The 26,779-nt window shown below is 43.3% G+C and overlaps 1 protein-coding gene across 1 annotated transcript in view; it reads left to right on the forward strand.

The window, feature by feature from the left end:
- robo3 (roundabout, axon guidance receptor, homolog 3) overlaps positions 1–26,779 on the forward strand; it is a gene marked incomplete at its 5' end in the record, with an annotated part of 198,885 nt that overhangs the window by 106,452 nt on the left and 65,654 nt on the right. The window contains one exon of the mRNA XM_083926692.1: positions 4,277–4,603. Coding sequence (XP_083782818.1) covers positions 4,277–4,603 — 327 coding nt within the window. The remainder of the gene's footprint in view (positions 1–4,276; positions 4,604–26,779) is intronic.

Consider the following 26,779-nt stretch of genomic DNA (forward strand, 5'->3'; position numbering starts at 1 on the left):
GAAAGCCTGGTGTCTCCTGATCGGCAGTTTATTTCCCTTCCATGAAGACTCAGCCACCATCAACATGACATAGCATAACCATTATTTGTCTTTGCATCCTAATGAACAGATCTGATGATTCCACAATCTTTTCATCCTTATTTTATGATATATATTATGTATACGGAGTATTAATTATTAATTCTAATATAAAAATTGCACTGTTAGGGCAGCCAAATTGCACAAGAATCACAAAAGAACACAAAGGCAATCAAAGTAATAAAATCAAAAGACAGTTTTACAACTTAAGACAAGGACTGCACTGCAATTCTGAATATATACAATTATACTATCCTCAACATGAGTGCTGCAAGTATATATTGTATTAATCAAGTATATACTGTATTCTTTGGAATGGCATAGATGAATATTGAATATATTTCTACAGTTCAGTATTGAATGTCAAAATAACATCAATGGTGATACAACTACAGCTGTGATAGAATCAATTTAGTATGGTAACTAGAGACCATAGACTGTATAAAAAATTGGACGTAGCCTCTCCATCGGGGTCCATTCTCTCAACTTGATCCAGTCGTACTTGCCAATGGGAGTCGCCATTTTGTCAGACTTTGATTCCGCCTCATTTCCTCTTACCAAAAAAGGGCATGTATGTGACGTTGGGGGGAGAGAGATACGTCCATCTGACTGACGTTTACCTCCGAGGAGAAGTGAGGGCCAGAGGCTAGCTGTCACTCAAGAGGCCACGCCCCGAATTGTTCATAAACTTTAAACACCAATAAAATAAAAACTAGGCTTGTACAAAAAGATTCACCCCCCTCAGTGTTGTCATGGAGATATGACCTAAACATACAGACTAGAATGTTTTTTTGTCCCAGGCCTTAAATAGGTTTAATGATGCTGTGAAAATGGCCTGTTTAACATGGGGGTCAATGAGAAACTGCTCTATTATGAAAACACTCTGCAGTTTTTGGCACTTCCTGATTGGATCAACCAGGTCGCTGTGATGGGGGCTTGCTAGAAACATGGTGAATCCATAGTGAACACACATGTCTACATTTGACACCTTAATATGACCCCAGTTCATGATCGTATCAATTTCAGACACTTTGATTACATTTATATACTAGTTTTGAAACTGTTGTTTGCCTCACCTGCCATTCAACTTATGCAATCTAAAAACTAAAGACAAGCTCCTGTCAGTTTCTGGTTTAAGAAAGAAGAGACACAGATATGATGTTGTAGTGTTTTTTTCCCATTACTGACAGTGGAATATAACCCTAAATGGTATATCTGATTCCATTTTGGTGTATGCTTGGAAGTCGGCGTCAGACATAAACTGCTGCAATTTGATTCTGACTAGCAGCTTCAAAGCCTCTGTACCATTTTCTCCTATTCAGATTTTTCTCCATCTTTGTGAATGTGATTACATTGAGAGTCATCAGGTGGTACTCTATATTCAGTATATCTGTAACAAGAACTTTAGTTCTTGTTTTTTAGTTCTTATTCCCCTAAACTTTTTGAGGACTTTCATTTCGAGGGCAGGACTATTTACTTTTCTTATCAGGAAAGTCTAAACCTTTGTTCTCCTTCTCATCCAGGCATCTGTGGGCAGAACCATTACAATCTCATGTTGGAACTGATTTCATTGTTTCCAATGGTTTGTACCTGTGCTGTAGGTACATCAGCAATGGCTCTGTTTGATTTATACGAGGGCTGTCGTGTGGGTAGAGCATGCAGGAGGCAGGAAATAATACAGTTTTTTAGCACCGTGAAGGATTGACAGGGGCAGATGATATAGGACACAAACTTTACAAACTGAGTCGTGAGCATAGATTGTATAATAATAGAAAATAGAAAGGTGAAGCCACTGTGCAAGTGCCTTAAACCTACAATCTTTCTAATGTTCAGAAGGGGATGACTCAACTGGTTGCAAAAAGAAGTCTGTTTGTAAATATCAATGAGAAAATGAGCCTAAATTTCTCACTTTATGTATTCCCTTAAGGGCGTGATCACATTATCCTTTTGGCCGCGGCCAAAACCGGTTTTTCAGCTAAAGTCTAGTACCTTTAAGTAGTGTGAGCGCACCCGCTCTGCGCTCAACTGGGGCCAGCTGGGCCGCCACGGCCCGCTTGAAATAGGTGGGCTTTAGCGGAGCCGTTTGCACATGTACGAGCACGAGCGTGCGCACGTGTACGCGCACGAGCACGAGCCCTACGGCAGTAGCGTTATGTCCGCCTGTTCGGACATGTAAATAGAAGGACGGACCATGCGCGGACATTTAACAACAACAACAATGGCGGTGAAAGGTTCATCTTAGTGTGATGCGGAGGTGGAGTGTTTACTGCAGATTTGGTCGGATGAAAATATTCAAAAACAGTCGACAAGACGCACAAAAACTGTCTGTGGAAAGATTTGTAAACAAAGCCACACACACGCGATCAATGCGTGTGACGTGTTACGGCTTGAAGGCGTATGGACAGCAAGAAGTATTGGCCGAGGCCCTGGTAGTGTGAGTACAAACGGGGCTGGGGCGCGGGGGGGAGAGGGAGGGGGGACAAGTACCCTAAAGTCCGGGTCTCGGTCCGGGAGGATAGTGTGAGCGCGCTCTGAAACCAGTGATGGAGACCATAAACTCATCAGGGCGCGCTCAACTATCCTCCCGGACAGTGAAAAATGGTTTGAGTTTAAAAACAGCATAGAAATGCTCTGTGCAAAGTCACGAATGCTGCAACTATCATCATTGGAACAATACCTGGTTATTCTGAGGGAAACTGGCAAAACGCACCTCCTCTTGTCATTCTTTCATATACTCTCTGGGGGAAAATTTCCCTTGTGCCTCATGGTGCTTGATTTTGTGTTATTGCTTTTCATACATAATTGTACCATGAACACACTGTCATTCAGACTGGAGGAGGAAGAGGAAAGATAGAAGGGAAAAGGGCAGAGAAAAACTTGTGGGAATTGCCTCGCCTCTGCCTGCTTCTGTCCGTCTTCATTTCTTTCAATCACACTTTTGAGAAGAAAGCTAGAGAGTTTGCACACCCTTAGAACACTGACCAGAAACATTTACATTCAGTGCGTTTACATGCAGTCTAAAACCTGATTATATTCGGGTTAAGGGCTGACTCAGGTTTCTCAAACACAATGTAAACACTGCACCCCGGGTAAAATTCTCATACCCGGTTCACAGACCTAGATAACTCCTTCAGTAACTTGAGTTCTCTTGCATTTAAACATTTTGCCCGGAGTAATATCAGGTTTTTGGTCTGTGCATGTGCTGGGGAGTTATAAGTTATCCTCCCCACTCCGCAGCAGTGGTTTCTGAACCGGAAATAGAATAAACCAGGAAGCAACGGTGATGAAAACAATGTGAAAAACAACAGTAGAGCGTTTCCTTTAATATAAGGGGGGAGGGACTTTGCCATGGCAAGAAACATCACTACCAAGAAGACCCGTTTCTGCCGTAATTCTGTCCATTTTCCCCACGCTTGTGATTAAGACAAAGGTGAACCAGAAAATAAAGCCGTATTCTGTCCAGATGTATTTTGGCAGAGCGCCACCTACTGTACCGGAGGATGTCCCATCATTTTCCCATTCAACCCCCTCTCATGTATACGTGGTGAACCTCAATAATGTGATTATTCCCTTAACCGGGGAAAGACCATTTTCGGGTTATTGATGAGCATGTGAATGCACTGATTGATAAGTCATTTTACAGAAACTTGCACCACACACAGCTTTGCAAATGATTCTAATAAATAAAACACTTAAATACTCAAATGAAAGTATTTTCATAAAATTGGAGTTGGTTGTATATTTTTATCTGAATATTTCACTTTCACATGAGCTTACTTCTCCCCTGCCTCTCCTCCACTCCCGGAGAAATTGGTTCGGGTCTGATAGATGCAGAATTTAGAGCATATAATTGCACACGTCCTCTTGATTTATATTTTGAAACCGTCGAGTAATGACATTACATGCTTGCTTCACACATCCATGTTTTCTGTAAAAAAGCGGTGTTTTTTTTTTTTCTGAAGTTGTTCACACGCCAAACTCCAGAGGTCTGGAGAGCTGGCTTCTTGTGTGCAGTGAGCAGAATGTAAAAAAAGGAGGATTTTAATGTTCTGGGTTTTTTATACTCCTGACTCTTACTACAGTAGTGCAACTCTCACTGACAGTGTTCTTTAATACACCGAATGTTGCTTTTGTTATACTCCAAATGTCAGTCCTGTTGCTTACACCTAACCCTTTCTCTCTGTTGTTTTATGTCCAGCATCCCGACCCAGGTTAGAGGATGCTCCTCCCCGCATCGTAGAACACCCCTCCGATCTGATCGTGTCTAAGGGTGAGCCGGCCACCCTCAACTGTAAGGCAGAGGGACGGCCGACTCCAATGGTGGAATGGTACAAAGATGGGGAGCGCGTCGAGACGGATCGAGAGGACCCTCGATCCCACCGGATGCTCTTACCCAGCGGCTCCCTCTTCTTCCTGCGAATTGTACACGGGAGGCGGAGCAAACCAGACGAAGGCGTCTATGTGTGTGTGGCGCGCAACTACCTGGGCGAGGCAGTCAGTCGCAATGCATCGCTGGAGGTGGCAAGTAAGTCTTTCTTCTTTTGCTATTCAGGCGTGTGCGTGTGTGTGCGTGTGTGCGTGCGCACAATCACTCGGCTGAGTTAACTAAGTCACCACCCCTGACCCTGGTGTCAGATCTCCTGGCAGCTTGCACCCCGAGACCCCCTCCACTGACAGCCAGCCCCAGCCCCACCCTCATCCCCCTCTCTGGCCAACGGTATTGCATTGTATCTCCGCCCGCTCCAGAGAGCCTGGGCTCTGTCGTGTCTTGACCAGGCCTGTTAATGTAGATGGATGACAGCTAGCTCCTGCAAAGAGATAACAGTTGTCGCCAGTGGACAGGCAAAAAAAAAAAAAAGGACTTGCAGGGAGGAAAGGCCACTGTTGGTTGGCAGCTTCTTTCTAGCAGATGTTCGTTTCTTAAAATACAACAAACTCAGTCAGATGGGTTTCCAACAGACACCTCGTGATTTATTCTTCTCTGCATAACAGTTCTGCTTGTGATCAGTGGCACTTCAATGAAATGCAGAAAGGGCCAACTGAGTAACTTGTTTTTGAAAGCAGCAGCAGGTAATCTAAAGAATGTATGAATATAAACATAATGCAATAGAGGACTAGTTTATTGCTGCATCCAGGTATGTGTCATTGTCTGAATATAACGTGTTTTCAAAATGGACTACAAATCAGGTGCTGCTGAATGAAATCTAGTATGGAGCAAATGGTTCAACTACTGATTCTTAAGTAGATATTTACAGTCGTGTCACACAAAATGAAAAGGTAATAAAGGTTAATTCTAATCTAATACATTACATCTCCTCACAATCTGCTTACTGTCGGTTCTGTTTGCATTGAAAAACACAGCCCTGGCAAACAAAGTGGCTCGGAGTCCCCCAACCACAGAAATAGAATGAGACTAGAACGGACATCGAAGTGTTTGCTTTGGTCATTTGTAGGGCTGGACCTAATTTTCGACTCATTTTGGCATTTTGATAATCCCTTCTTTTTTTAAACTGTAGAATAACCGAATCCTTAAAAAATAATGCCTTTTAATTAAAACATAAGACACATGTTGCAGCACAGTGTTTCAGCTCAGTGTTAGTCATTACTGTGTTTTGCTGTCATTTACAGTCGCTTTTCTCTCCTCTCCTCACGCTGGGGTTGGGTGTGAAGCAGAGAGCTAACTTGTTGCTCTGCTACAACATTAGCTGCTCTGTTTCAACAAGGCCGGGCTTTAAAAAGTGCATACAGGCGGACATGAACCGTGTTCTGAGCAGAAGCGGAAGTCCCCTATAGCTGCTAATTTATTAATGCCACTGAAACACTGCGGCGCCGTGCTGTCCATCTCAGCCAGGAACAGAGAAATGTCTGGCTGAGCAGTCTGAATTGGGTAGAGGTCTGTGTGCTTACACTGTAGCAGCATGGTGTCAGTATTAGGTGATTAATGAAGATAAACACAGTCTACAGTGGTGCATGATGCCAGAACGCACAGAGCTGGCTGGCCTCTTCCCGATTCATGCTTAGCCTAACATTTCATGAATAGAATTGAATGACCTACCAAATATTTGGAAATTAAATCCAGAAATGTTCAATTCTCGTTAAAAGAGAGGAAGGAATCTGGCACATGCTGACGTTCTGAAGGAGCACTGATGGTTGGGGTGTATTTCTGTGGGTCTTCAAATGTCAACAGTCTTTCTCCAGAATGGCAGACTCCACCTTTAATAACATGCTGTAAGCGGCTTTTGCAGAAACACCAGTGGAGATTGAAACATTTACTCTTTAAAACAGAAACCATCTCAGGAATTTTCTCATTGCACTAACACAAACCAGCTGAAAGGAACTCCATTCAAGTAAAAATGTGTGAAACTCTAGACTCCCATCGAGCACCTTACGGCCAGGCATCATATTTTCCGGAAAGGCCCCAGCCCCTAACTTAATAATCAAGCTGAATTTCCTCTGCACAGCAAATCAGCCTATGAATCATTGTCAATAAACTGCTGCGATCTGTGCAGTGTGTCCGTCACCTTTCCTAACAGCAGCCTGAAGAATTGCCTTTCATCTTGCTCTGTCTCTGCTTAGGTATCAGCTGCAGGACATGTCATATAAGCCATGTATGGAAGCGGAGCAGGTAGAATAGGCGGAGGTGTGGTGAATCACTTTTCACTAAGCCGGTTCTGAAAAGGAGCAAAGGAGAAGAGGAGATTCAAATCCTAGAAAGTTCCCACTCCCCATGAATATCCCAGATGTGTTACTGTCTCTGTGCATTGTGCTAGTTTGAGCTCTCCTTCTGAGTTCCAAAAAAGTTGTGAGTTGTTGGTTACACGAGAGTTGAAGTTGCCTTGTAGGTCAGCAGGGACAAAATCTCAAACAAGGCTCAGTGATGTTACTAGAAGCAGAACGATGTATGGGTGAGCTGATATTATCAGAGGGTATCGGCCCATCTCAGACATATTGGTATCTATAACTGTTGCTGTATATGTTTTCAGCTATGCACTGATATGAAAACCTTTTTTTCAGAACATATAATGCAGAAAACAATGTTTGGGGTGATTTAGAAATGGTGTCATATCGTTTTATATTGTTATTCATGCAATTGTTAAGCAATTGACTAATACTATTTAGCTATTTATTTTATGTTTTATTCATTATTGAGTCTAATTTACTTAATACATTTATATTGGTAATTGGTGAATTTTTCCCTCCTAAAATAAAAAAGAATTCTGATGCATTTCTAATCCTGGCATCACTATTGAAAAAACAACTCTACCACGAAGATGATGAGTTCATCTGCTTTTCTTCATGTCAAGCTCTCTGACACTTTCTCTCCTAATGATGTGCTCCTTGGTGCACAGCAGTTGTTCTGACAGACAGGAATCTCTAACCCGTAGTGGTAGAGAAAAAAACACAAGTGTGTGTTTTTTACGTGCGTCTGCCTGCACAACCACACAAACCGACAATCACACTTTTGGAGCATTGCCTCCAGAGAGAAAGAGAGAGAGAGAGAGAGAGGTTATATGAAACAAACAGTGGCCAGTGCCAAAGCCAAGCCAGTGCCAGCTCCTGCCAGTCCCTCTGTATGGCACCAATGGGGCCGGAGATAAGGCCACAGGCACAGAATCCTGCAGGAGCTGCCAGGGGGCTCGGCGTGGCACCAGGGAAGGCGCAAGATGGCACTTTGTGGCATGGTATCACTTTACTCCCCAGCCTGTGACTTGGAAGCACCAGGGGCAAACTGAGAGCTGCATTGTGTATTGGTGTGTATATTTGGTATCAGAGTGGGAGCCAACACAGTGGGAAGGGTGGAAGGTTGAAGAGGTTTAACCCCTCACAGTCCATCTGCTGCAGGCTGGGAGGCAGGCAGGGTGATGAAAGCCACTGAGCTGCAGTATGGATGAACTGGCAGACGTTTGCGAGTGCTGACAAATATACCTGAATTTGTGTGGAAGTGTGTTTTTTTGTTTTGTTTCATGTGCTAATCTCTGTTTCCAAAGGGGCCAGGACTAAATATCTTTTTAAAGTAGAATTTTTGCTACAGATGGCTTGTCGAGATATTTCCTCGTGTCTAATCGGAGCGGCAGTTGATAAGCGAGCCCTTAGATGTCAAATAAATGTAAGACTAGACACTCCATCGTCTTAGCTGGAGTTTAAACGTGCACACAATTGTGGAGATCAGCTTTGGAGGGATGCACCACCTGAAATCTGTCTTTTGTAAATCAAACACCCTGTGCAGGCTTAAAAAGTGTCTGTAAAGCGTAGATTCCTTACTGACGGAGATCATCTGCTGTAGTCAGCTGGAGTTCAGTCTGCCGCTCTGTGTATCAATAGTGACAAAATATCAAAAAAGCCTTTCACAGAATGATTCACAGCTCCCACCTATCATTAGAGTGCTGGATGACTGTCGAGCAAGGTCTGCTGAATTGGCATATGAACCTAATTTGATCGGTCATTATACATACTGAACACAGTTAGTTACAGGAGCTGATTGTTATTCAGTGGAAAGGGTAGATCTCTTTGTACTTAAATACTAATATACTTATTTTGGGCCGGCAGTGGCTCAGTCCATAGGGACTTGGCTTGGGAACCCCATACGGACCAAGAGAGGAGGGTTGACTGGTGGCTGGAGAGGTGCCATTTCACCCCCTATGCACTGCCGAGGTGCCCTTGAGCAAGGCACCGAACCCAAAAAACTGCTCTGGGCGCTTCTCATGGGGCAGCCCTCTCGCTCTGACACCTCTACATTAATGCATGTATATAGGACCTGTTTGTGCATGTGTGCATATCTGAGGCCTGTTTGTGTGTGTTTAAACAACAAAAGAGTGAATTTCCCCGTGCGGGACTAATAAAGGCATGCTTTCTTTCTTTCCTTCTTTTAAATATTTAAAATAGAAAGTATAAGATGAAGAAGGCACTCTGAGGTTGTCTAGAATAATATCTATAGTCACTAGTTGAGGCATAAAACTGTACTTTCAGGTGAGCCTCCACTTTTGTGAACGAAAAACGCTGATTAGTCTCGACGGTGTTACTTTAGACAGCAAATGGACCAATGTCACTTAGAGGGCACTTAGGGCGCACTCACATTGTCCTTCTGTCCCGGGCCAAAACCGTTTTTTCAGCTAAAGCCTAGTATGTTTAAGCAGTGTGAGTGCACCCGTTCCGCGCATAACTGCCGTCAGCGGGCCGTCCACGGCCGAAAGAGGTGGGCTTTAGCAGAGCCGTTTGCACATGTACGAGCATGAGTATGCGCACGTGTGCGAGCACGAGCACGAGCCCTATGGCAGTAGCGTTATGTCCGCCTGTTCGGACATAGAAAATAGAAGGACTGACCATTCGCGGACATTTAACCACAACAACAATGGCGGTGAAAGGTTCACGTTGGTGTGATGCGAAGGTGGAGTGTTTACTGCAGATTTGGTCGATGAAAATATTCAAAAACAGTCGACAAGACACACAAAAACTCAGAGGTCTATGGAAAGATTTGTAAACAAAGCCACACACACGCGATCAATGCGTGTGACGTGTTACGGCGTGATGACATATGGACAGCAAGAAGCATTGGCCGAGGCCCAGGCAGTGTGAGTACAAACGGGGCTGGGGCACGGGGGGGAGAGGGAGGGGGGACAAGTACAAGTGCGCCCTTATATACCTCCAAAATCTCTCCTCAGGCTACACATTCCAGTCTGACCCGAGCAGAGAGAGGCTTTCTACAACTTATTAAAACTTGCTGTGTATGTTTCAGAATGTTGAGCAGGATGACATCCTCAAATGTCTTGTTTGGTCCACAACTCAAAGATATCCAGTTTACTGTTACAGAGAAGGAAAGACACCAGGAATTATTCACGTTTAAGAAGCTGAAATCAGAGAGTTTTGACGGATTTTTTTTTTTCTTAAACCAACTGATCGATTACCAAAATTGTTGGCAATTAATTTAAAAGTTGATAACTAATCGATTCGTCTTCGCTGCTCTACCCAAAAGAAGTGTGTACAGACCATTTTTTTCATTTGCAAGCATTCATACCGACAGTTAGGCACTCAATAACCCATTAGGGACGGCTCTGTAACAGTTTCCACTTGCTAATTGCTAATGACATGTTTGATAGATGGATGTTTTTTTTGCTTCAGCAGGTGGAGCTTCACCTCAGATATGATGTGGCAGGCGGGTCATCGTAGTTGTGCACTTTTTAAACAAACATTGCACTGATGATTTTACCCACTGCATTTAAAATATGTTACAAATGTGGGATCAAGAGAAAAAGTGCTGTAATGCCATGCGGTTGTTTTAAAAGTCCTTTGCACTGTACAGAACAGATCCCATACCACTTTATTGAATATTTCCCTCCAGAATGTGTGTTTTGCATCCTAATCCTATCCCATTTCACGCATTAAAACAGATTCTTTGATCCCGAAAATGCGACCTACAAAGTTATGTGCCAAGAGGCCAATTCATGTCCGATGGATAAAAGTCAGCCAGGCACAATAGAGCTAACGGGCCAGACACCCCTGGGTGGGGCTTTGACATTCAGAGCGGCTTGCCCAGGCTCCTGGCTCCTTTTCCTTTGACTGTTTTATACCTCTGACGTTTTTATTACACCTGCTATGTCTCTACCGCCTGGCTTTATGGCTCATGAATATTCATGACAACAGGGGAGGGGTAGAGGTGCTTTTTCTAAGGTGCAGGGGTGGAGTCAGAGGCGTTTCAAGTAAAGCTGACTGGGGCAACCTCAAAGGGTTTTATGCCCCACAAACCAACCCCCAGCCCCTTTTTTTCAAAGGTTGATTAGAGGTCAAGCCTTCAAGGTTCAAAATGGCAGCTGCCTTTTGGAACTTGGGGATAAACAGGTGAAGATTTGATGAATCTCCTGCGTGTGTGTGTGTGTGTGTGTGTGTGTGTGTTTGTGTGCGGGTGCGCCCTTGCATCCTTCAGTCTTTGTAACGGTAGCCTGGCCAACTTTCTCACCTGTAGTAATCCTAAACAAGTGTGGGAGAAACAGCTGAACAGTTTTGTCTCCACTGGGATCCTCCTTTCACTGTCTGTTTCCTTCACAGGCACACACACACACACACACACATGCGTGCGTGCGTGCGTGCGTGGGGTTAGGAAAGCGTTACAGTAGGGGGGAAGTGGCTCTGATAAAAGAGAGCGTCCATGCTCTCCTCCGGCTGCCCTCTGTCCCTGTTATTAACCCCGTTGGTCAGGAGCCATATGGGTTGTGATTGGAGCTCTGCAGTGCATGCTGTCATACACAGTGGAGTGCAGTCACACTGCATCTGTGTACATGAAGGGTACAGCTCAGTGTAGACACCTGTTAGCAGTACCAGTCACTGGAGTAGCTCAGTGCTCCTCTAACTAACAGGTAAATGGGATTAATTAATAAAGTTGCTGTGATTTAAAATGTATTTATATATATTATATGTGATAATGTTGAACTAAAGCTGATGAGGGCCTCTCTTCCTATGTGCCTAAACTGTATGACAGTTTTCTCCCTCTTTAAACCTGTTCTGGATGAGCTGCTTTTAGCTGTTAGCCTACTTTGAATGAGCTGATATTATCTTCCGGCTATTATGAGACAGCTGATTTTATCTGTTTTGTCTTTTGACTCATTAAGGAGGAGCTGAGAGTCTGTCAGTCAAATGTTGAAATGAAAGAGGGGCTATTGACCCGTGCTGTAACCCAGTGGTATGGCTATCAGCACATAAGTATCTTTTTCTTCTAATTGGTCCATCATCAGTCGATTCTAGCTGGCATAATCCTCACATAGTCGTTTATGTTTTCCACAAGCTGGTTAGAGATTCATATGCGGTGTATGAGTATACATCTCCTCATTATGAGTTTCACATTCAGCCCTCCGTGCATCCTCCTGCATCCACAGGAGCATGACATTGTTTTCCACCAGCTGTCTGAAGCACTTCTGTCCATTCAGATTTAGATTTGTCAAGACAGCTACTGTCATGTCTTATTTTTACCTCCTACTCCTCTGCTTTATACTATCTGAGATATCTGCAGACATCAGGCTATGTGCATCATCCTGCCTGATCACATCCATACACTTACCATGTAGATTTGTATTCAGTGGGCCCTGGCTCATATTGGATTTTTAAGAGTGATACAATCCTGAATCTAGAGGGGTGAAATTGACCGATTACTGATATGGCGACCGATATAGTAAACTTTTTGAGCCGGAATTAAAAATGGACATTTTCTGTGTGGACTGTGCACCAATGTTGCACTGATAACATTGGTGCACAGAATACATAAAATTAAAATAAATAACTAAATAAATATCCTGTTTAGTATCAGTCAATTGTTTAACATTTAAATACATTAAAATAATAGTAGCTATATGACACCATTTCTAAATCACCCTAGGCATTATTTTTGCATTATATGTTCCGCAAAAAAGGGTTTTCATATCGACACATATTATAAAATATATGCTGATACTGACAGATACCAATATGTCTGTGATGGGCCAATATCTGCAATAATATCGTCCAAACGATATATATCGGTCAGGCTCTAGTCTCCTTCTCCAATTGAGCTCCTCAGCAGTGACATTCTCAGTTGATGATGTTCTCTCTGTCTTTGTGTACATGAATCTGTCTCTCTGTGAGCACTGAGGTGTGTTCACGCTTCACTAATGGGATTGCAGGTCCCAGCCTTGTGGAGGACAGAGCCGGTGGCCATTCTGGTCTTAAGAGAAGGGGATCAGATGGTCGGAGTGAGGCCACGGGACTCTGGCTTAACCCCCTCTGTATGATCCGTCCGTCTGCCGATCATTGAGCCAGACCCACCAGCCAAACCCTCCTCCAGAGGATAGCCTTGAATTAATTAGACCATAATAAAGGCGACTGCGACCAGTGACCAGTGTGTGTGTGTGTGTGTGTGCGTGTGTGTGTGTCATAAAGGGTCAGTAGGACAAAAGCAGAAGGATGAGGGGTTGGGGTGTGGGTGGTTTGGGGGGAGGTGGGAGGGCGTTGACAACAGGTGGTGTGAGGAAGAGATTTAAGCCCCCCTCCCTTTTAACGACAGTGTAGCACTGGGGCCACAGGGGCTGTGGAGAACAATAAAGACCCCTTGCCCCAACTGTTGTCCAATCACACCCATTATCTCTCCGAGCGGCTGATCACAGCTACACTCACCAGTCCCTCCATGCTAAATGACTTTCCTCATTGGTCGTTTCCTAAGTTTCTTCCCATGTACTGTGTGCGAGTGTATATTTCTAGTGATATGCTCATGCAAGTGTGTATGTCAGAGGTGTACACATTTTGACTACAGTGAATACATAGTTTCGATTTCAAATGCGACAGTCATTAATGTTTGATATTGTTAACATTAACCCATTTCATGATTTAAGGACAATAAAACTTGACATGAATTTAACTGTTTCACACCCACAGTAAGCCTTAATGTTTTTTTCATTTCTATGCATTTTTTATGTATTTTGCTGAAGTATCTTGATTAAGAATGTAATTAATTGAGAGTCATTAGTCATGGTCTTACAGAATGCAAATGACGCCATTCAGGCTCATTGAGGCCAACAATAGCCCTCTGGCTAAACTACACAAGGGGCTGTGTGGTGAGTGTGTGTTGCCTCAGGGTACAGATTAGAAAGAAATACTAACCAGGAAGTCCAGTTGGCAGCTTGATCAGACACAAAGACACTGCAGCAGTTTATAATGCTTTTGGCAGAATTGGACCTGGAAAGTTATCACATCAGCGATTAATTGTCTCCATGTTTGTCAGGTGAACATGCGACGAGGTATTCCACATGTCATTTGTACTTGAATGTAGTGGATTTGCGCAAGTTGAACCAGGATAAACCTTTCCCCAGACTGCTATGCATTTGTGAGCCAGAGCCCTCTGCAGCAGCACCCCTGCTGCACCAATGCAGCGACCTCATTGAAATTAATGAGGAGCCTGTGTTTTTTAATGTACCGCTAATGCCAGTCTGAATGCGTCCGTAGGGGGGTATCATGAGGGGACACAGTCAGTAAGGAAGACGCAGAGAAAGTAGACCCAAAGATAACAATAATGTGATGCATGCGACAGGGAAATAGACTGAACATAACACAAATAACAGATTTGACAGCAAAGGCAAATGGCAAACAGTTGGGCATAAGCATTACAGACGTGCAGAGGTGGTAGCTCAAAAGATATCCATCAATTCATCAGAAATAACACAAGAAGCAGGATACGTGGGGAGTTCCAGGCTTCATTAATGACAGACAGGCCAACGCGATCAATATGGGGTTCAAACGGATCAGTCGAACACAATCAGAGCGTCATTACAGAGCGGTTAAAAAGGGAGGACATTAAAGCAAGAGAGGGAGAAGTGTCTGGCAGGAACATCAGTGTAAGATTGAATGTTTGAATCTCGATGAGCACTACTCAACGTAAAGTAGTTATTGAACCAATCAGTGGTGCTATTGGGGAATCGTTATGTTTATTGGAACACAGATTGTGGGTATTTATCGGATCATCCTATTCAAAGGACAGTTCAGTGTACAGTAGCTGCAGGACATGACTGGACATTCCAGTTATATCACCGGACACTCCACTGTAATTATTATGCGTCAGTCATTAGTCAACAGCCCAGTTGGTGGGAAACTCTAATTCTAGGTTTCGCCAGCTCATTTTGATTATTGGACAATCTTTTTCAGTGATTAGATCATTAGAAACTTTTTCTGGTGATTTGGCAATGTATTGTACTCACAGGATAACTGGCTCCAGTAACTGGACGGCTCAAACCAGTAATTGGACTTCTTATTATTACAGTTCTTCTCCTTAATACATGGCTGGCCTCAAGCTCAATCTTAGGCGTAGAATTTAATTTGATAACAGATATTGTTTCTCAAGACATTTATAGCAATATTTTTTAACTCCGATGCAGCATTTTGTAAGAACTTGAAGGAAAATTAAGATTTGAGTGGCAGAAAATATCAATTTATTCCAAATGACTGCTGGTAAATGTTAAATTAGCATTATGTAAATTGGCATGGTTCCTTCGCATATAAATAAGGGGCTTATGCGCTTCCCTTGTATGTTGTGGACTGGTTGCTACTGTCATGCTAAGAGCATCTTCTTGAGCAATGAGAGCATGTTTAACAGTAGAGATCTTTGTCAGCCTTGTTGAATGTGCTTTTAGTGTGTAAGTCTTTGTTCACAGTTTTTTTACATATTTGGTTTGGACAAAGTGATGCTGCTCGCCAAGTCTTTGTGATAAAAAAAAGGTGTTCCAGGGGGATTTAGGTATATTTGACCTGTCTGCAAATCGTAAATACGAGGGCAAACAGCTGTGGAAAATGCTTATTGATTTCTACTCGTGTGTATTTGTACAAGATTCATTTCTCCTTAAGACGCGCTCTGAGTTCTAAAAGGTCAGCGAATGGGAGCTTAAGTCATTCAGCTGGAGCTAAATGGATTTCTGTTCCAAGATCCATCTGTTTTTGGAGTTTGTTGACAGGGTGGAAAATTGGAACTGTTGCTCTTACCTCCCCCAGTCGCACCTCCACCACCACAGCCTCCTCCCCTTTCAGTGCAGGGGTATGAACAGGCGTGACACACTAAGGGTAAAAAGTGTGCTGGGCTCGAGACAGGATACAAGGCCTGGCCATCTGCTCCAGCTACATGCAGCAGGGACAGCTGATGGTGGTGGTGGGGGGGTGGGGCGGGGTCATCTGACAGGAGAGGACGGCATCAGGAAGACGCTGATGTCAGAGAGACGACTCACCTTTCTTCACCTCTCAGGCAACGGCAGGAAAGTGGACAGTGTCAGAGTCAGCGATCTCACAGTGAAACAGCTCACATGCAGCAGACGACAGGGCTCTGTGTGTGTGTGTGTGTGTGTGTGTGTGTGTGTGTGTGTGTGTGTGTGTGTGTGTGTGTGTGTGTGTGTGTGTGTGTGTGTGTGTGTGTGTGTGTGTGTGTGTGTGTGTGTGTGTGTGTGTGTGTGTGTGTGTGTGTGTGTGTGTGTGTGTGTGTGTGTGTGTGTGTGTGTGTGTGTGTGTGTGTGTGTGTGTGTGTGTGTGTGTGTGTGTGTGTGTGTGTGTGCGTGCGTGACAAGATAGACTGCTGAGAAAATTGACAGGACTTACAAGATGGTGAGACAGTAGAAGAAAATGCTCACACACTTACAGGCCACTGCAGGGGTTCTCATGCTCAGTATTTAGCTTTCATCCACGAGACATCCACGTCTCAGCTAACATGTCCGTTTTTCCACCAATGCAAGAACAAGCTGTTGTTAACAATAGCTGCAAACTCAACATCGTACTAGGGGATAAAACTAAGAAGTGAGCATAAATAAAGAAAAAGGCTGTGTGGTTCTAGGTAGGCATGTCACGAAAATTTCATGTCACGATTATTCAGGCCAAAATAAATGTCACACACAACCCAACATAGAATCTAAAATAACGCGAGAGAACGGAGAGACCATTAAAGTTTAATTCTGGCAAGAAATCTTCCATTTTCTTTTTCGTTTGTGAGAAAGTTTTATTCCGTGTATGAACTTTTAACAGAGCAATCCTGGAGAGTCGCTAACAACCGGATGTGGCTAACACTGATTAGCTTGGGGCAGTAGTGTGAATGCTTTAAAACATCTTTTTTAACCACTAATACTGCTCAAAATAACAGCAAACCTCTGCAGTAGCATGAGAATAGTCCCTACACTGAAAACAAAGCAACAACAACGTAGTTAGTGAACCCCTTTTTTGTGTGACACCCCTGTATTTGATATACCGGTGCAGTGGTCCCATTGAAGTGAATGAGGAGGATGGTTTATGACGTAGTCGGTCTGAACGCCCTGTTAAAATTTCACAAACTTCACATTGTTGGAGTGAAATTCTTGCAGGCTATCAATGCCACCACCCCACTGCAGTGGTCAATAATGAATGGCTCACGTGTGGGTGAGTGTTGGGTGGGGGCACCCTTTGTCTGTAGTCACCTTTGTCCACCCCGTTCTCCTTGAAGTCGAGTTAAAGAGTGTTTCTGGTTTTCCAGCTGGGTGAACTACAGTAGCCTTGACTGGGCCGGAGGGTCATCTGAGGGCAATTCGGGGCAGGCGAGTTGGGGGGTGATGGGATGAAGGAGGGGGGCTTACAATGGGCTTCTCAGCAATTCTCAGTGACCCTCTTACCCTGCTGCTATAGGCTGCACGACGGCCATTACTAGATTAAAGTAATCCTCTTTTCAGGGCCAGACAATTGCTTTATTAGCTGACCACACACAGGAGCCTGACCACCTCTGTAATGGTATTGTTGTAGGGGGCCCTCAGGGTCCCGGGGTGGGTGTTATTGGTGGAGGGTGGGCAGAGGGGGAGTGGAGGCTTGTTGCTATTGTTTGGGCTGTCCTTAGCAATGCCATGCATACATTATCTCTGTATTCTCCTTGTTTAACCCCTCACACCAGCCTGATTAGTCTGTTCTGCATGTATCTGTTTGCAGAGTTGTCTGTATTTATTGTCTTAATGTGCTTACCCTCCACACCTCCTATTGCATATCACATATTGGACATATTGCCTGAATTACAATCAGATTAAGTGCGGATATGGGGGTACATGTTCACAAATCCCCCTCCTCCCTTCTTAGCATGCAGTCCAGATTTTTTTTCTGAATCTCTCCACTGGCGTGTTTTTGCCAAAAGAAATCCCATTAAAATGCTGTTTCATCTCCTCTTTTCGTCAGTTTCTAAAGGCATGGTGCGTTTCCAATTAAAGCAAACATTTTCCTTTAAAATCCCCTCCAAAGTTGGCTTTTTTATCTGACAGATTGTTCTTCTTCAAAAGGGCATACTCTGTTTTTACAAGCCTGTCAATCAGGCGTGAACGGCTTCACCTGATAATTTATTCATCTTTACGAGGAATGGGGAGCCACTCAAGCTGAATTAAGTATTGTCAACAGCTTGAATATTTCATGAATATCTGGGGTAATTTGAAGAGATGTGGCATGTTTCTATCTGTGTCATTTACATCATAGTGTCCATGAGGGAGGCACACTCTTGCTTTTGTAACAGAGTTGATCTCTGCACACTCCCTAAAGAATATAGGTTTCAATTAAAGAGGAGCCTAATGCAGGAAAAGTTCCTAACATCTGCACCTGGGAAGTTATTATATAAATCCAAAATTATCTTCTGTCCTTTTCCTTATCATCAAACATAAAAAGTGTTGGACGGAAATCCTCCACCTCGAGAAAAGATAAGCCAATAAATACACAGCTTTATGAAGCTGATGTGGACTGAACATAGAACAACCATTCACCTTGACTGTACTCCATCTAACACATCTATCCTCCTCAGAGGTCACCAGCTTTCACTGTTTATCATCACTTCCCATTACGAGACTAAAGAGAGGGAGAAATAAATCTTAAGCACAGCTTTTTGATAATGTGATAGTATTGATTCACTGTTCCTGACTGATCCACTCCAATTGTTTTTTTTCTTTCTCCTCACTGCAGCAGGTCAGAAGTCAGGGTCAGCTACACGGCAGCACCCTAGAAACAAATCACTGTCTTGCCCAAGGACACTTCAGCAGGGTGGATTGTATAGGGTTGAGCCCCTTGTTTCCTGACAGACCTCTATTATAACCCCCCTTTCTCCTTACAATGCCTCTGGACTGTAAGCAGGCACGAGAGAGTGAATATGTAACGGTGGATAAAGCTCCTGTTGGGGGTTTTGTGCCCAAATGATTCGTTCAGTTTGGATGACTTGTGCATCCACAGTCCTTAACTGTGGTCCTCAGCAGTGCGACAGAGAGGAATGACCTATACTGACGTGCAGTAAGAGTACACAGGGAGCGAGATGCCTGAAAGTTAATCCATTAATATCAACGATATCATCTTGATGTTTCACTACGGACATTGTCACACATTGGTATAAATGTCTGTTGACTGAAGATGCATTCTGTATGTTACCTATAAGCAGCCACAATGTATTTTACTAATTTGACTCCGCCAGATGGATCGAGGGGAACTCTGGTTTGGAGATCTTTTGGGGAGGGGAGAAATACTGGTTGCTGATTGGATAAACCATCTGTCTATCACCAACAACGGGCCTAATCAACCAATCAGATCAATGAAGTGTATGACGTACTAACAGCGTGGAGGCAAAGCTCAGAAAGTAAACAACATGTCAGAAAAGGATATTTTCCGTGTGTGTAACATGAATTTATGGATAAAAAGCACAATTTCTGGTGCCCGTCCCATATTCAACAGAAGGATCCAAGAGAAAAAAAAGAGTTTGTGAGCAGCTTGCTCCATAGCTGCGCTCATCTCACCCATGGAAGCCTCCATGTTGTTTACACTGAACAGTCGCTTCCTATTTTGTCACGCTTAAATCCGCCTCAAAACCAATGCTGATTGTTTTGTTTGCTGGGCAAACTTCTCCAAATTTTCTCTGCCGCACGTTACCAGACTGATCTGCAAGCAAAACACAATGGAGCTCAGAGATCAGGATGGGCTCAGGAGGCTACTATTTTACAGGAGGGCATGCAGAGATCAATAAATCAGATCAGTCAACTACCATTGATCAAAATTGATGATGGAATAACACAGGAATACAATTACTCCTGAACCACCACCAAACAACAAGTTTGGTGAGTTGGTGAGTTGACTGTTTTTCAGACCAAGGCTCGTCCTACCGTATCAGTGTGTGGCTGAAGCATTCAATTTGCTAACAGAGTCTGGTGCAGTGTTCTGCTTACTCCACCTAACACAGGTGTTACATTAACGTGCACTTCCCTTCACGTTCACTTTCAGCAAACTTCACAGAGAACGAGGGCAAAACAGCATCACTGATCAGTTTAGAGTATAGTACAGCGTATTCTAGTTCAACTAAAAACACCAAATCTTTCAGCATGTTAGCATGTTAGTTGTGTTGAGGAGTGAACGGGAAACACTGAAACAAGAGAAATTCATAAATGGTGTTGCATGATTTCATACTGTTCTGTTATCATGGACATGTGAGGACCAACCAATATCGTGTTGAACGATGATCATGTCTAATCGCCCGGGCCTAATCTGCCTTGTGAGTTCCTTTAACTTTCTTGAAGAAAAACCCAACAACCTGGAGGCCACCATGTTACTTTAATTCCCAGAGAATTACAGAGTCCATACTCTGCTGAGCTTGGTCTGCAAGTTGTCAGGGGTCGGGGGAGTCATGTGTATCCCATCAGGAATTGCAGAGATGAAACGCGTAGATGAAAAATTGGCAGACAAACACATGGACACACACACACGCACATGGACACACACACACACACATGGACACACACACACACACACACACACACACACACACACACACACACACACACACACACACACAAACACACACACAGGGCCAACATGGCATGCCAGAGGAGGTTTGCGCTGGATTAACCTCAAGGTTGCTGGGTGGGTGAACACAGCCGGAGCAGCAGTACCAGCTCAGAATTGGGATGGGAACCTGCTTCTGAGCCACACATAGGTGAACACTACCAGTGCTAGGAGATTGGAAGGATTTACATGCAAATGAGGAGAAGTTTGTCTGTGTGAGTGTGGGTGTGTGTCTGAATGTACACATATTTACAGGTTTTATCTGTCTGTGCACATACGTGGTCATTTTCTGTAGTTCCAGGTTAATGGGAGGGGTGGGGTAGGGGAGAGAAGATTTTGCCTGCAAGTAGTGTTTTAATACGGCCTCCCTCTGGACTTGAAATATGGCTCTTTCAATCAAATGGGCTTGGCAGGCCTTGGGCTTGTTCTGCTCTATTTGAGTGTGTGCACGCACATGTGTCAGAGTGCCTGAATGGGACAAGAAAAGAAGAGGGGTGAAGATCTTTGAAGCAAGGAAAATGAGTGAAATCCCAAGCCCAACCCTACACCATATCTCCCACCTACAGCGCAAAGATTAGTCGATTAATCAATTAGGATGTATTGTACGTGGTACAGCCATATCATAGTTTAATCCATCTGTAAAGTGGCTTTAAAAGCGATGGTTGGAAGGCTTCTTCACTGAATGTGAGAATACTCCGTGCACTTGCTGTATTTGCATTGTTTCAGTGATGATCACAGTGAGCAGAAGGTGTAGTAGATGTGTGTTACTGAAGAAAATAGCTTTTGTTAACTCGCTTTGTGTTGTTTTCACTCTTAACAGTCTCTACCTAGATCAGGCACTGCCCAAAGTTCTTGCAGTTGCTATATGGTATCAGCTTAGTGTACGTTTCTGAGGAGGCGTAGGTCACCTACGGAGAAGCCTAGGGCATAGCTACATGCGTAGGCTTTGTAACATGCTGTATCCCCTCAATGCAAAACCATAAATTCAGTGTGGAGGTTAGGGCAGTGTTGAACATTCAGAAACATCGTCTTTTAATGTAATATGGGACTTTGCAGAATCATCAATTATTACCACTCTGTCCAGCAATAGGGTTGCTTATGTTTTGTATGCTGTAAGACGCAGTAGTACTTTTGCATGATATTACTGGTTGTACCATAGACCGTATAATAAAGATGGACATAGCTTCTGGGTCAGAAAATTGAAGCCAATGGTAAGATGCCTTAAACCAGTCTTTCTAATGTCCAGCTGGGGGCGACTCAACTGGTTGTAAAAAGAAGTCCTATGTATAGAAGTCAATGAGACAATGAGCCTAAACTTCTAACTAGTCTTCTTCAATACAGCATGATCTTAATTTTGTAAATTATGGTCCTATTTAGAGTCAAATAAAGCAGGGGATGCTTTGGGGTGTAGCAACCGTGTGATTGACAGGTTGCCATTGTATTGTATTATAGGTTTAGAGATACATACAGTATCCATGGCATTATGTCCATTAAAATATCCGTGAACTGATTTTTGGGCGCTGTCTCTGTTAAATTCTGCACCTTGACCCTTTCACTATGTTTTTTCCCCAAAGCTAATGTTAGCTATCTAATGCTAATGTTAGCTGGTAACTTCAGGGAAACTGCCGATTTTCAACTGACTCTGTGTCACTGCAGTAAACGCCTCCCGAGACCGGAGCTCCCAGCCCAGCCATCGGGGATAGTCCACCAGATGACTCGCGTCACTCGGTTGCAAAATTAGCCGTTTGTCCAAATATGGGCACGTCTAGTTTAAAAAAAAACAAGATGGCCACGGCCAAAATGCCATTCTGCTGGCTTCAAAACAGCATTCCACAAACCAATTGCGGACGTCTCTGTAGCTACGTCAATCTCTTATATACAGTCTATATCGTTTTTAAGGAAAGGTGAAATCATCAACAGAAACTTTGACATTTATCTATTTCACATTTCCACATTATCCCCCAGCAAGAAAAAAAAGAGCCATCTGAATAAATCAGTCCTTCTCTCCTGTTCCTGGTTGGAGGCAGCACAGTGGCATCTGTGTTTGTGTCATACTATACCTTGTGAAACTTCCTAGCTCCCAGTCATTTTTGTAGGACTTACATAATGTTCACCACGTGTACTTTGTAGCATGCACTCTCATGTAAAGCATGAGCCAGCTTAAACATATAATCTTATTGTCACATGATTGCAGCTCTGCTAACTGAGTGCCCGCAAGTTGGCCTCATCATCCTCAACCTCTGTTCTTCATGTTATGGGCCATGTGCTTCATTATAACGCACACACACACACACACAAACACACACACACACACACACAGACACACACACACACACAAACACACACACACACACACACAGACACACACACACTCAGAACAACCCCGCCTCACGAGCAGCCCTCCAGTGTTTGTGTGGCTGATAATGAGTGCCTTCTGTGCTGTCCCACTGCTGCATATGGGGCCCACGGTCATATTTGCTGCAGACTGCACCACTGCCAAGTGTTAGCCCTCCACCTCACCACCCGCTCCTTATCCACCCTCACCCCACCTCCCTTTCAACACGTCTGGGTGTGAGAAGACAGTGTGGAGGGACCAAGCCTGGGCATTTATGAGCGCTTAAAAAGCCATGAAATGTTGCACCTTGACAGATCACCTCATCTATTTCTTTCTCAGCAGCACTGGGGGCTGGGTCTGTGCGCTCATATTTTATCACATAATTCAATTTTGGGCAGTATTTTACATAATGTAGCTATGGTGATAACACATAACATAAAGCATCATAAACAGCATTAGAACATGACGTGATTATTAAGTTGAATATCATTTTCTCGGGTTTGCCTAATGATTATGTTGTAAGAAGAGGTTTATCTATGCTAATAACAGGCTCATAATCCGCCAGTAATGCATCACAGTGTCATTGCAGTGTTAGCTGAGCCAGTGGCTAATAATTGGTTTCCCTGAGCCAGGGCTTTAACGTAATGTTCATTTATACTGCAGAGAGTTTCTGTCAACTTCCTGTCAGGATTAGGACTAAGACATATGGTTAAAATCTTCTCTCCCAATATAGATCATTTTTATTATCGATAATGATATATAAGAAAGAGCCCTTTTTCCTATAATTTCGTCGAGAAATAATCTATGTGAAATAATCACATGGTAAAGCCAAGTTTTTTATAGTTCTGTGTACATGATAAATTAAAAGTTATTTTAAAAAGTTATGAAATGTTAGTTTACCTTTTTAATAAGAACTTTAATAAAATGTAAAAACAAAACTGCGATCTTCAGTCTTCTAAGTTATTGTGTGTCATGATTTTTAGTTATACGATTTCATCACAATACAATTCCATTGAAAGACGATAAATGATCATATTGAATTATCGCCCAGCCCTAGGATCAATATTTTAAACATTGAAAATGATTAATTCTTTTAATTTTAACGCCTGGTCTCCTCACTAATCACACACAAAAGGAGATCTTCCAAACATTCACCTCAACCTGCAGAGTCTCATTTTTTGCATTAATGCGAGGAAATAATTTTTCATTCTCTTGAGTCTTGTCACCATGAATAGTGGGACCAGCTGCTTTTTAACCATCATTCCAGGTTTGGTGGCAGCCTGGGTGGGAGGGCTCTGAGTGAGGGTGCTGGGGATTTGGTGGGTGGGGTGGGGGCGGCTTTTGTGGCTGTTAAATGGACTCAGCTGACAGGACTAAGCAGCAGTCACTTGGGCCTAAATGGCTACGCCAGCGGACACGCTAAGAGACAAAAGAATACAGGAGGGAGTACGTTTGAGGGGAAAAATGCATCAGACATTGATGAACAGGTTATGTGTGTGGTTGTTCGCACAAAGAGTAAGGCAGGCTGTATGGGCCGAGAAGGTGACCCTTCTGGAGTCATGGAAGGAGTAATTGAAATGCCCTGTTGCTGTGATTCCCATTCGTTTAGCTTTAGCGCAAGCTCAATTTCACTCTTGGCTGTATGAGCATTTCCAGAGAGCTAAACCATGTTGTGTCATTTACTCAAGGCCATAAAATACTCTCAGGCCAGAGAGCCAAATGACAGCACCATGAGTAAAATGGAATTAAATTTTAAACAAAGTTGTTTTTGAGAAGGGGGGAAAATACAGGTCAGGTGTCAGAAAATGTTAATAAAGAAATGGTAAGGACTTCTTGACTGTGTGTGGGTGTGTGTGTGCGTGTGTGTGTGTAGTCAGCCAATATATTAGACTGAGCTGGTAATACTGGATGCAGTGTTTTGCTCTACGCTGCAGCTGCTGTGGAGCATATCTGCGCAAGTGTCTGTGTTTGTATTGGGTGGGGTGGGGAGGCGGCGGGTGCTTAAAGACAGCACGGACATCTGTCTCCAACTGTGAGAACCCCACCTCCCCTCCATCCTCTCCAGACCCTCCCATCACCCCAACACACACAATATCCTGTGCAGGCTGTTTCATCATGGTGTAATGGTTGATAGGGATCCAAGGGGGTCCACTCTGGTTAATGAGAGTGGCTGAGGGAAGGGGGGTTCTGACAGGGGCCCCCGTCGGGCCCAAGGGCCTGGACAGTTATTGCCTTGGGGACCAAGCTGCACCTATAGAGAAGACGTTGATGTGTGCGTCCAAGCAGTCACGTGAAATGGATAAGAGTGATGTACGTACTTGGGCGAAGAGCAAAAACGTTGGTGTGTTTTTGCGTGTGTTCACACCAAAGCAGATTGTTTCTTGTCGGGACAATGTAAGCTGACGGATGGTGGGATGACCGGCTCAATCCCCCACAACAGAGCGTGAACCTGAGGATGCTTTTCTTGATTCCCCTCCCTCTATCCCTCACTCTGCGCTGCCTGCCAAGGGACTATCCGTCATTCTCTGTCTGCCATCTGAATATTTATTCTTGAGGGGGTGCTGTCACACACACACACAGTCCCTGGAACATTAACGACAGCGATAAAGCCATTTAATTAAAAGTGAGCCTGAGCTCGCCCCAAAGGTGTTTTTTATGTCCAATTAAATGCTCAAACGATGCCCTGATATACAGCAGGGTTGTGATGCTTTGCACATGTGGTAAATCAAAAAAGTCCAGCATCACAGATAAATATTACTTCCCTACAATAACACATTGTTTGGCATAGAATAGATTAGTTGCCCTGGTGCTTCTTAATTTCTGTAATGACTCGATGTAATTTGCAATTCGCACATCCATTCATATACATCACAAGCTGATGTATATCTGCTATGCAGAGCTGTGTCATTTGTGTGACTAATGTGTTTGTTGTTGTGTAAAGATACAGGCAGCAATCTGTCCAAGTGAGTGAAAAGGATTATTGTCCAAACAAAGATGTGGTTGTGTTCAGAAGCACTCTCATGATAAACCTGACTTTGGATCCTGACATCGATCTGTACATGTGGTGGACGTTTTCAATAAATTGGATCAAGGAACATTTAGTGCAGCAACTAAAGATTATTTTCTAAATGAATCGTTTTGTTTAATAAGTCAGAAATTAATGAACCCAAGCTATTTATATTGCAAGTATTATTCAACCTGCAGTTCAAAACACAAAGATATTCAGTTTACTCTCATGTACCACAAAGAAAAGCATTCAATTGTCATATTTAGAAGCTGGTACCAGAATGAGAATGTTAGGTATTTCTGCTTGAAAATGTAGACAGGGAACCAGACACATCTTCTGTCTGTCCCTCTCCAGTTCATACACATTCACACACCAAGCACCACATCAACTTTCATGTGTCGCTCAGCGCTGAGTTGTTTCATTGCTGTGATTGGTCATGTTTCATCGATCTGATTGGCTGTAGGTCTATCTAACTGCACCGCCGATAACACCCATTTGGAAATCAAACATTAACGGAGATGTCATATTAATATGCATTTGTGAATTAGTCTGGTGATACCAGGCTATGAAAAATGACAAAAGATGAATATAGTCTCAGAGTAGTTGCTGAGGATTTTTCTTTTGATTGACTAGTGGATTAATTTACCTTGTGTTGCAGTTCTCACAACAATTAATACATAAAATGAAAATATAGGTTTAAACTAACACAATGAATTAAATGCCTGACACCAAGCTACTTTTTGTAATTGATGCAAAAATCCTGCAGATCCCATTATGTCATGTCTCCATACAGATAGCCCAGTTTAACTTTGGCTTTAAAGATTTAAAACACTATATAGATACTTCAAACAGTGCACAGATTTGATTTATTTTGGTCTATTGAAATATGACACAAAACAAAGAAAGAAAAGAAGAAGAAAATGAAAAACAAAGTATACAGAACATACACTCTACTGTAAGCATAATATCCTTACCCATAATGCATCACTGATAATGTGAATATGAAAGAAAAGGTGTAGGCTGAAGCCGAAGCTTATTACTCCTACCATTATCACCAACAC

The sequence above is a fragment of the Echiichthys vipera genome, assembly GCF_963691815.1.
Source record: "Echiichthys vipera genome assembly, chromosome: 14".
Classification (NCBI taxonomy): Eukaryota; Metazoa; Chordata; class Actinopteri; order Perciformes; family Trachinidae; genus Echiichthys; species Echiichthys vipera.